Raw genomic sequence first — 12,828 nt, forward strand, 5'->3', positions numbered from 1 at the left:
ACTTGTAGCCTTCACCTTTCTTGTGTTAAGATATTCTATGATTATTTTTTGTGACATTTCTCTTCCATGTGGTGCCATAACTGAATTCATGAAATGCTGTTAGGTAACACCTGTTTATAGTTAACTGTCTGCTGGACACCTGATTGATGAATAATTAGACGTATGTGGTGGAATTCTTCTTGATAATAATTTTGTCTAAACTTTAACTTTGCTCCTAAGACTTTAATTGGGGGTGCACTCATTTTTGATAAGCACTGCATATATAGAATGAGGCTGGGTTAGTGCTATTGAAAAATGTATTTAATCTGTACATAGTCACACGCAGACAACAACTCTTACAGAATAGTAAGAAAAATAGGCTCTGAAGTGCGCTCTTCTCAATCCCTGATCTCAGGCACTGCAGGTTGTTGCAGATTTCAGATGCAGAATCCACATTGTAAACCCACGAGAAATGCATCACATGTGAACCAGGCCCTGATGTCCCGCTGACAGTGAGACTTGACTTACCTCGTTTACTAACACGAAGATTTGTGACTACATATATTATCACTGCAAGCACTGGGACCAATACAACTGCTAATAAAATGCGACTTCTCTTTTCTTTACATATGGAATCAGTTGTGGAATTTCCTTCTTTAAATAAAATCTGACCCAATTCCACGCACCTGCAGAAAACACAAAATGCACGATTCTTGTATTATGGTGCGTCTATATTGCTTTTCATTTACAATTCAAGGATATGCACGAAATAGATCTAGGAAAAAGCAGGCGAGCCGCTCATATAGGGCGAGTCCCAGAACGGTGCACAAGCAGGAAAGTTCTCACATGGGAAGAAGAACAACACAGTATGCTATAAGGAAAAGCCTGAGAAGGCGGAGATGATGGTGCAGAAGTCTGCCAGGAGAATACCAGGTACCTACCACTCAGTAATCTGCTGGGTGCACAGGAGGGGTACTGTTATATAGAAGGCCATGCCCATATAGCATCTGATGGATTTTTGACAAGTGCTAATGGTAGGGCAATGATGATCCTAGTAATGTGGGTTATTGGCCCCGTACATAAAAATAGTCAACAGTATGCAGAGCAACAAATGATGGCTGCCATAAAACCCTTCAGCAGAAGTGTGAAGTCAACCAAAGGATGGGCAGCCATAGAAATAAAGGAGAGAAATTGGCAGGAAATTGTCAGAAAAGCAATTACTTAAAGGGGTTGGTTGCTCTGTATTTAGTTTATTAAATAGGATATGATTATATTGCACTGAGTAATACATCCTTCCTCACAGACTGCATCTACTGCTGATAAGAGAAGCATGAGACCAGGTCCGTCCACCTAAACCCCACAAATTATGCCCATTTTTAATGCAGGTCCACAGATTACGAGCATCCAATATTGACCGTCGGCCTTGTTCCTTATGCACATGGATTACTCCAGAATCTCAAAATCTTGTGATATTAAGTCCTGTAGATTTTGGAATATTCAAAGTCTTTGCTCTTTTACGTTGAGGAACATTTTTCTGTTATTGTTCTGCAATTTGTAACATAGTTAATAAGACTGTTGAACCTCTGACCATCTTTGCTTCTGAGAGACTCTGCCTCTCTTTGCGTTTCCAAAGGTGCCTGTGAGCCATCGCCGTCCACTCTCATCCCAGTCATGTGACCCCTTGCTGCGCTCTGTTAATGAAAGCGGACAGTGATAGCGCCACTCACAGGCACATTTGGAAACACAAGGTATTTGAACAAAGCCTTATTTCCAAGGTTTAAATAAATCTGCCCACTACACATTGTAGTGGACAACCTCTTTAAAAGTATTAGCTGAAAATGGTTCCGGAGTCAGGCGTGCACATACCAATCTCAGGCACCATTTGCTTGAAGACACTGCGTCTGTGAATTTTCACATAGGGTTTTCAATAAAATGACACCGGATATCATGGTATGCACACGTACTGACTCCGGCGCCATTTTATTGAAGTATTGTACTACAACGTCAAAACGTGCTGGTCATACGGATAATGAGGACAGACGGCGCTATGTTGACGTTGTAGTAGAAGTCTTCAATAAAATGGCACCGGAGTCAACTAACGCACATCCTGCGCCATTTTATTGAAGACATGGTATATCTGAATTCGAATACACGTTGTCTACAACAAAATGGCACCATAGTGCCATATGTGCATGCATTGACTCAGGCGCCACACTGCGCAGGTGCCGCCCATCGCGTCTTTGGACAGAAAGACACATCCACCATTATATATAAGATGTGTATGGGGGGCTCCTTTGACAGCTGTTATTGGAGGAAAAATGGTCGAGCATATTAATTTTAACAACCAATCCTTTTGTTCCCAGATGGGATACAAGTCATAACAGGATGTGTTTTACAAAAGTTTCAAGGCCTTTTACACAAATTGATTATCTGCCGGGGTAAACAATGATGTTACAAGACAAACCAGAAACAGTCCACAAGACAAACCAGCAACAGGCCACAAGACAAACTAGCAGCAATCACAAGACAAACCAGCAACAGTCCACAAGACAAACCAGCAACAATCACAAGACAGAGCAGCAACAATCACAAGACAAAGCAGCAACAATCCAAAAGAAGAAAATGTCCAGCTTCACCGAATCTGTGAAATTTTTTTTTCTTTTTTCACAAACTTAAACATGGAGGATACAAACTTCAGCACAAACCATATGGGTAAGAATCTCAATGCGTTTTTGGAGACTAAGCTCTCTTAATTATGACATGATTGCCATGATTGTCATGATTAAGGGAGCTTAGTCTCCAGAAACGCATTGGGATTCTTACCCATATGGTTTGTGCTGAAGTTTGTATCCTCCATGTTTAAGTTTGTGAAAAAAGAAAACTTTTTTTCACGGATTCGGTGAAGCTGGATATTTTCTTCTTTTGGATTCTACACGCCTGGACACAGCGGGTCCGTGCTCCTGAAATTTGGCTTATGTGTTACGGGTGAACTGGTTTATATTTCTTCTTTCAAAGCAGCAACAATCACAAGACAAACCAGCATCAATCACAAGACAAACCAGCAACAGTCACAAGACAAACCAGCAACAGTCACAAAACAAACCAGCATCAATCATAAGACAAACCAGCTACAGTCACAATACAAAGCAGCAACAATCACGAGATAAACCAGCAACAATCATAAAACAAACCAGCAACAGTCACAAGACAAACCAGCAACAGTCATAAGGCAGACCAGCAATAATCACAAGACAAACCAGCAACAGTCACAAGATAAGGCAGCAACAGTCACAAGACAAACCAGCAACAGTCACAAGAAAAACCAGCAACAGTCACAAGACAAACCAGCAACAATCACAAGACAAACCAGCATCAATCACAAGACAAACCAGCATCAATCACAAGACAAACCAGCAACAGTTACAAGACAAACCAGCAACAGTCACAAGACAAACCAGCAACAGTCACAAGACAAACCAGCAACAATCACAAGACAAACCAGCATCAATCACAAGACAAACCAGCATCAATCACAAGACAAACCAGCAACAGTCACAAGACAAACCAGCAACAGTCACAAGACAAACCAGCAACAGTCACAAGACAAAGCAGCAACAGTCCACAAGACAAAGCAGCAACAGTCCACAAGACAAACCAGCAACAGTCCACAAAACAAACCAGCAACAATCACAATACAAACCAGCAACGGTAACAAGACAAAGCAGCAACACTCATAAGACAAACCTGTACAATGCTGATTCACTGGGGAATAATTTTTTTTAAACATGTGTGAGTCATAATAATAATCTTTATTTATATAGTGCCAACATATTCCGCAGCACTTTACAGTTTAACAGTTTCGTCTTGAGTCATGATTACCAGTAGCCATCACCCGGAGTAATCAGAAGATTGGATGCAGATAACATGTACTGTATATGGGGGACAATTAGCAATTATTGGGGGACAATTAATAATTATTCTCCCCCCCCCCCCCATTATTGCTCTAGTTAAACAGGCCCGTAACTGAGAGCCAAATGACCTTACTACAGTAGATCAGATGTCATTACTTGGCAGACAAATGGTAGAGTCAACTGATATTGTGGCGCTTACAATCCTATAGTCGCCCAGCCACACGTTATTGTCTGGCCCATTATTATGTTATACTGAAAAAAAACAACATACTTGGTCCACGGAGAACATTGAGCTGCGTTGTTTGTATTGCTGTAATGACCCTTCGGACATACGTCACACTCCGTGTCCGTTACCGGATCGCCTATTTAAGAAAAAGAAAAGATTCTGTCATTAAGGTCTTCACCTTCTGATCATGTTTTTACTGAAAATCTTCAAAATGTGGTGCGAATTCTCTGCAGTCTGTCTCTCCGGTCTGTACAGGAAGAACGATTTCAATCACATTATGTGAAGAGTTTCAATTCTCTAATATAATCTTAGATTTGCACAATTAACGGACTTCAAAATAAAATGGTCTCAACATAGTTTTTTTTTTTCTCTGTCGTTAAAGGGAAAATGTAGCTTGCAACTTTCCGACGTACTACTCAAGAAACAACTTTTCAATTAAAAAAGGAAGCAAAAAACAAAAACAACATCCCTTTGCTGTCATTATTCTATTAGAATGAGCACATCTGTGGGGTTTTGCATTGTAAATCGGAGATTCTCTCCTGTAAAGTGCAGCCATATTGTGTCTGATATATAAAGCAAATATCAGTTTTTGTGTCAATCATTTTATTGATATAAATTGTATATAATTATTCATTACAAATTAGGTCTTCAACAAACAGATACATATTGATATAATATTTTCATTGTAAACACTTTTGGACAATAAAGTATATTAAGTTGTGAAATGAACCTGAGTGGCGATATTCCTTTTGTCTGCTATGTGAGAAAAGGTACTATTCCCTTAACTATTCATAAGGCGAACTAGGGTCAATAACTGTGTGCTATAATTAAATCTTGAGGGTATATTACCTATAAGTTAATAGGACGGTCTATCAATATTGCGACAAAGGTTCATGAATGTTATTATCAAAGACTCCCTGTGTTCAATTCTCATGTATATAGAAAAATAGAATTGGATATGATTTGGGAGCAGGAATATCTATGTTATTACATTGTACACAAACCTTAAGATTTTTTAAACATAAATAAGGATTAAACTGAGATAGAGAAAGAGAGAGATAGAAGAAGAAGGGATAGATAAGGGAGGAGGAAGGTTCGGTTCCTGGTTTCCTGTCTACTTCCACCTGTTTCTGGTATGCTTGTTATTAAAGCTTGGAAATCCACCATTGAGATTTTGGATACAAATATGCGTAGTTCGAAAATTTAGTCAGTTAACCTAGCCAAGTCACCAAGTCCGCAGTCTCTCTGAACATAATCCAAGGAGACCATGTGTTTAGAACTTTGTCTAAGGTTCCAGTATCCTGACCAATCAGTTGCTCCATTCTGAAAATATGGTTCAATTCCGAAACAAGTTCGGAGCATGAGGGAGATTTTGATTGTTTATAGTAACGGGTGTTATGACCTGGTGGTTAGGAGCACCCGGAATGACCTGATAGTTAAACCTCATACCGGACGAGCTCTGGGATGTGGGAACTCTGACTCTGCATCCCAGAGCTTCCAGCTAGCAAGACAAAATCATGAAAACCAGCTGGACAAGAAAACAGAGAACAAAATAAGACTATAATGAACTTAGCTTCTGCAGGAGAAGGCAGGTCACCAGAGAGATCCAGGAGCGAACTGAACGAATGCAAAAACATTGACAGCTGGCATGGAGTAACGATCTGAGAGGAGTTAAATAGAGCAGCCAACCAAAGGATAAACCACGTCACCTGTGTAAGGAACCTCAGAAGCCGCAGCTTCACTCATAGCCACCAGAGGGAGCCCATAAACACAACTCGCCGAAGTACCATTCACGACCAGAGGAGGGAGCTCGACAACAGAATTCACAACAGTACCCCCCCCCCTTGAGGAGGGGTCACCGAACCCTCACCAGAGCCCCCAGGCCAATCAGGATGAGCCAGATGAAAGGCACGAACAAGATCGGCAGCATGAACATCAGAGGCAAAAAACCAGGAATTATCTTCCTGACCATAACCCTTCCACTTGACCAGGTACTGAAGTTTCCGTCTCGAAACACGAGAATCCAAAATCTTCTCCACCACATACTCCAACTCCCCCTCAACCAACACCGGGGCAGGGGGATCAACGGAGGGAACCATAGGCGCCACGTATCTCCGCAACAACGACCTATGGAACACATTATGGATGGCAAAAGAAGCTGGAAGGTCCAAACGAAATGACACAGGATTAAGAACTTCAGAAATCTTATAAGGCCCAATGAAACGAGGCTTAAACTTAGGAGAAGAAACCTTCATAGGAACATGACGAGATGACAACCAAACCAAATCCCCAACACGAAGTCGGGGACCAACACAACACCGGCGGTTAGCGAAACGTTGAGCCTTCTCCTGGGACAATGTCAAATTGTCCACCACATGAGTCCAAATCCGCTGCAACCTGTCCACCACCGCATCCACACCAGGACAGTCCGAAGGCTCAACCTGCCCTGAAGAGAAACGAGGATGGAAACCAGAATTACAGAAAAAAGGAGAAACTAAAGTAGCCGAGCTGGCCCGATTATTGAGGGCGAACTCAGCCAAAGGCAAGAAGGACACCCAATCATCCTGATCAGCAGAAACAAAGCATCTCAGATATGTCTCCAAAGTCTGATTAGTTCGTTCGGTTTGGCCATTAGACTGAGGATGGAAAGCCGAAGAAAAAGACAAATCAATGCCCATCTTAGCGCAAAGGACCGACAAAACCTCGAAACAAACTGGAACCTCTGTCCGAGACGATGTTCTCTGGAATGCCATGCAAACGAATCACATGCTGGAAAAACAATGGCACTAAATCAGAGGAGGAAGGCAATTTAGATAAGGGTACCAAATGGACCATCTTAGAGAAGCAATCACAAACCACCCAAATGACCGACATCCTTTGAGAAACAGGGAGATCTGAAATAAAATCCATAAAAATATGCGTCCAGGGCCTCTTCGGGATCGGCAAGGGCAAAAGCAACCCACTGGCACGAGAACAGCAGGGCTTAGCCCGAGCACAAGTCCCACAGGACTGCACAAAAGAACGCACATCCCGTGACAAAGAAGGCCACCAAAAGGATCTAGCCACCAAATCTCTGGTACCAAAGATTCCAGGATGACCAGCCAACACTGAACAATGAATCTCAGAGATAACTCTACTAGTCCATCTATCAGGGACAAACAGTTTCTCCGTAGGACAACGGTCAAGTCTATCAGCCTGAAACTTTTGCAGCACACGCCGCAAATCAGGGGAAATGGCAGACAAAATTACCCCTTCTTTAAGAATACCCGCCGGCTCCGGAACACCCGGAGAGTCAGGCACAAAACTCCTTGACAGGGCGTCAGCCTTCACATTCTTAGATCCCGGAAGGTATGAAACCACAAAATCAAAATGGGAGAAAAAGAGCGACCATCGAGCCTGTCTAGGATTCAACCGTTTGGCAGACTCGAGATAAGTTAAATTCTTGTGATCCGTCAAGACCACCACGCGATGTTTAGCTCCTTCAAGCCAATGTCGCCACTCCTCGAATGCCCACTTCATGGCCAACAACTCACGATTGCCCACATCATAATTGCGCTCAGCAGGCGAGAATTTTCTAGAAAAGAAGGCACAGGGTTTCATCACCGAGCCATCAGAACTTCTTTGCGACAAAACAGCCCCTGCTCCAATTTCAGAAGCATCAACCTCAACCTGAAAAGGGAGCGAAACATCTGGCTGGCACAACACAGGGGCAGAAGCAAAACGTCGCTTCAACTCCTGAAAAGCCTCTACAGCCGCAGAGGACCAATTGACCACATCAGCACCTTTCTTGGTCAAATCAGTCAACGGTTTAGCAATACTGGAAAAATTAGCGATGAAGCGACGATAAAAATTAGCAAAGCCCAGGAACTTCTGCAAGCTCTTCACAGATGTCGGCTGAGTCCAATCGTAAATGGCCTGAACTTTAACAGGGTCCATCTCGATAGTAGAAGGGGAAAAAATGAAACCCAAAAATGAAACCTTCTGAACTCCAAAGAGACACTTTGACCCCTTCACAAACAAGGAATTCGCACGAAGGACCTGGAACACCATTCTGACCTGCTTCACATGAGACTCCCAATCATCCGAAAAGACCAAAATGTCATCCAAATATACAATCATGAATCTATCCAGGTACTCTCGGAAGATGTCATGCATAAAGAACTGAAACACAGATGGAGCATTAGAAAGCCCGAATGGCATAACCAGGTACTCAAAATGGCCCTCGGGCGTATTAAATGCCGTTTTCCATTCATCACCCTGTTTAATTCGCACAAGATTATACGCACCACGCAGATCTATCTTGGTGAACCAACTACATAGTAACATAGTAACATAGTTAGTAAGGCCGAAAAAAGACATTTGTCCATCCAGTTCAGCCTATATTCCATCATAATAAATACCCAGATCTACGTCCTTCTACAGAACCTAATAATTGTATGATACAATATTGTTCTGCTCCAGGAAGACATCCAGGCCTCTCTTGAACCCCTCGACTGAGTTCGCCATCACCACCTCCTCAGGCAAGCAATTCCAGATTCTCACTGCCCTAACAGTAAAGAATCCTCTTCTATGTTGGTGGAAAAACCTTCTCTCCTCCAGACGCAAAGAATGCCCCCTTGTGCCCGTCACCTTCCTTGGTATAAACAGATCCTCAGCGAGATATTTGTATTGTCCCCTTATATACTTATACATGGTTATTAGATCGCCCCTCAGTCGTCTTTTTTCTAGACTAAATAATCCTAATTTCGCTAATCTATCTGGGTATTGTAGTTCTCCCATCCCCTTTATTAATTTTGTTGCCCTCCTTTGTACTCTCTCTAGTTCCATTATATCCTTCCTGAGCACCGGTGCCCAAAACTGGACACAGTACTCCATGTGCGGTCTAACTAGGGATTTGTACAGAGGCAGTATAATGCTCTCATCATGTGTATCCAGACCTCTTTTAATGCACCCCATGATCCTGTTTGCCTTGGCAGCTGCTGCCTGGCACTGGCTGCTCCAGGTAAGTTTATCATTAACTAGGATCCCCAAGTCCTTCTCCCTGTCAGATTTACCCAGTGGTTTCCCGTTCAGTGTGTAATGGTGATATTGATTCCTTCTTCCCATGTGTATAACCTTACATTTATCATTGTTAAACCTCATCTGCCACCTTTCAGCCCAAGTTTCCAACTTATCCAGATCCATCTGTAGCAGAATACTATCTTCTCTTGTATTAACTGCTTTACATAGTTTTGTATCATCTGCAAATATCGATATTTTACTGTGTAAACCTTCTACCAGATCATTAATGAATATGTTGAAGAGAACAGGTCCCAATACTGACCCCTGCGGTACCCCACTGGTCACAGCGACCCAGTTAGAGACTATACCATTTATAACCACCCTCTGCTTTCTATCACTAAGCCAGTTACTAACCCATTTACACACATTTTCCCCCAGGCCAAGCATTCTCATTTTGTGTACCAACCTCTTGTGTGGCACGGTATCAAACGCTTTGGAAAAATCGAGATATACCACGTCCAATGACTCACCGTGGTCCAGCCTATAGCTTACCTCTTCATAAAAACTGATTAGATTGGTTTGACAGGAGCGATTTCTCATAAACCCATGCTGATATGGAGTTAAACAGTTATTCTCATTGAGATAATCCAGAATAACATCCCTCAGAAACCCTTCAAATATTTTACCAACAATAGAGGTTAGACTTACTGGCCTATAATTTCCAGGTTCACTTTTAGAGCCCTTTTTGAATATTGGCACCACATTTGCTATGCGCCAGTCCTGCGGAATAGACCCTGTCGCTATAGAGTCACTAAAAATAAGAAATAATGGTTTATCTATTACATTACTTAGTTCTCTTAGTACTCGTGGGTGTATGCCATCCGGACCCGGAGATTTATCTATTTTAATCTTATTTAGCCGGTTTCGCACCTCTTCTTGGGTTAGATTGGTGACCCTTAATATAGGGTTTTCATTGTTTCTTGGGATTTCACCTAGCATTTCATTTTCCACCGTGAATACCGTGGAGAAGAAGGTGTTTAATATGTTAGCTTTTTCCTCGTCATCTACAACCATTCTTTCCTCACTATTTTTTAAGGGGCCTACATTTTCAGCTAGCCCCCTTAATCCGAGCAAACAAATCAGACAGCAGCGGCAAAGGATACTGAAATTTGACTGTGATCTTATTAAGAAGGCGGTAATCAATACAAGGTCTCAAAGAACCATCCTTCTTGGTTAAAAAAAAAGAACCCTGCTCCCAATGGTGATGACGACGGACGAATATGACCCTTCTCCAAGGATTCCTTTATATAACTCCGCATAGCGGCGTGTTCTGGCACAGATAAATTAAACAGACGGCCCTTAGGAAACTTACTACCAGGAATCAAATTAATAGCACATTTGCAATCCCTATGAGGGGGTAGGGCACCGGATTTGGGCTCTTCAAATACATCCCGGTAATCTGATAAAAACTCAGGGACTTCAGAAGGAGTGGAAGGCGAAATTGACAGCAATGGAACATCACCATGTACCCCCTGACAACCCCAGCTGGACACAGACATAGATTTCCAATCCAATACTGGGTTGTGGACCTGTAGCCATGGCAACCCCAAAACGACCACATCATGCAGATTATGCAACACCAAAAAGCGAATATCCTCCTGATGTGCAGGAGCCATTCACATGGTCAATTGAGTCCAGTACTGAGGCTTATTCTTGGCCAAAGGCGCAGCATCAATTCCTCTCAATGGAATAGGATACTGCAAGGGCTCCAAGAAAAAACCACAACGCCTGGCAAACTCCAAGTACATCAAATTCAGGGCAGCGCCTGAATCAACAAATGCCATTACAGAATAGGACGACAGAGAGCAAATCAGAGTAACGGACAAAAGAAATTTAGACTGTACCGTACCAATGATGGCAGACCTAGCGAACCGCTTAGTGCGCTTAGGACAATCGGAGATAGCATGAGTGGAATCACCACAGTAAAAACACAGCCCATTCCGACGTCTGTGTTCTTGCCGTTCAGCTCTGGTCAAAGTCCTATCACACTGCATAGGCTCAGGCCTATGCTCAGAGAACACCGCCAGATGGTGCACAGCTTTGCGCTCACGCATGCGCCGATCGATCTGAATGGCCAAAGACATAGACTCATTCAGACCAGCAGGCATGGGAAATCCCACCATGACATCCTTAAGGGCTTCAGAAAGATCCTTTCTGAAAATTGCTGCCAGGGCACATTCATTCCACTGAGTAAGCACAGACCACTTTCTAAACTTCTGACAGTACACCTCCGCTTCATCCTGACCCTGACACAAAGCCAGCAAGATTTTCTCTGCCTGATCCACTGAATTAGGTTCATCATAAAGCAATCCAAGCGCCAGAAAAAACGCATCAACATCACGCAATGCAGGATCTCCTGGCGCAAGGGAAAATGCCCAGTCTTGAGGGTCACCACGCAACAAAGAAATAATGATTTTTACTTGTTGAGCGGGGTCACCAGAGGAGCGGGGTTTCAAAGCTAGAAACAGTACACATTTTTGAAATTCAAGAACCTAGATCTATCCCCAGAAAATACGTCAGGAATAGGAATTCTAGGCTCTAACATAAGATTCTGAACCACAAAATCTTGAATGTTTTGTACCCTTGCAGTGAGATGATCCACACAAGAGGACCGACCTTCAATGTCCATACCTACACCTGTGTCCTGAACCACCCAAAGGTCTAGGGGAAAAGAGAAACAAAACACAGTGCAAAGAAAAAAAAAATGGTCTCAGAAGTTCTCTTATCCCTCTATTGAGATGCATTAATACTTTGGGCCAGCTGTACTGTTATGACCTGGTGGTTAGGAGCACCCGGAATGACCTGATAGTTAAACCTCATACAGGACGAGCTCTGGGATGTGGGAACTCTGACTCTGCATCCCAGAGCTTTCAGCTAGCAAGACAAAATCATGAAAACCAGCTGGACAAGAAAACAGAGAACAAAATAAGACTATAATGAACTTAGCTTCTGCAGGAGAAGGCAGGTCACCAGAGAGATCCAGGAGCGAACTGAACGAATGCAAAAACATTGACAGCTGGCATGGAGTAACGATCTGAGAGGAGTTAAATAGAGCAGCCAACCAAAGGATAAACCACGTCACCTGTGTAAGGAACCTCAGAAGCCGCAGCTTCACTCATAGCCACCAGAGGGAGCCCATAGACAGAACTCGCCGAAGTACCATTCACGACCACAGGAGGGAGCTCGACAACAGAATTCACAACAAACGGGGTCTTAGGTTGCGTGCAGCTGTTAGAAAGTGTCTAAGAAGGCCTCTCCTAAATTTGGCAATGGAGAGATCACATATAGATAATAAAGCTAATTCCATTGTAGGCTGTATCTTGTGAAAGGATAGTTTGTTATGGAGGTCGAAGACAGCCTCCCAAAAATTGTGGATGGGTGGGCAAGACCACCAAATATGTGAATATGATCCCCTCGCCGTCCAACACCTCCAGCACAAATCTGGGGTGGTAGGAAACATGCTGTGGATACTGTCTGGGCATCTATACCACCAAGTCAGTAATTTATAACTTCTCTCTTGGTGATCTGCACATAGTGAAGATCTGAACGTGTGGAGGAGGCTCTTATTTCTATCCTCTGGTGTTAGCGTTTTGTTTCATTTTCCCATCTCAAGAAAAATGCAGGAGAGTTAAGTGTGGTTATTTGGTGCTC

The 12,828-nt window shown here is 42.9% G+C and overlaps 1 protein-coding gene across 1 annotated transcript in view; it reads right to left on the reverse strand.

Moving 5' to 3' along the window:
• TNFRSF14 (TNF receptor superfamily member 14) overlaps positions 1-12,828 on the reverse strand; it is a 245,845-nt gene that overhangs the window by 16,583 nt on the left and 216,434 nt on the right. The window contains exons 5-6 of the mRNA XM_069740724.1: positions 4,162-4,252; positions 508-665 (exon numbers count right to left, since the gene is read on the reverse strand). Of these exons, the coding sequence (XP_069596825.1) occupies positions 508-665; positions 4,162-4,252 (249 nt within the window). The remainder of the gene's footprint in view (positions 1-507; positions 666-4,161; positions 4,253-12,828) is intronic.

Source organism: Ranitomeya imitator, chromosome 10, assembly GCF_032444005.1.
Source record: "Ranitomeya imitator isolate aRanImi1 chromosome 10, aRanImi1.pri, whole genome shotgun sequence".
Taxonomy (NCBI): Eukaryota; Metazoa; Chordata; class Amphibia; order Anura; family Dendrobatidae; genus Ranitomeya; species Ranitomeya imitator.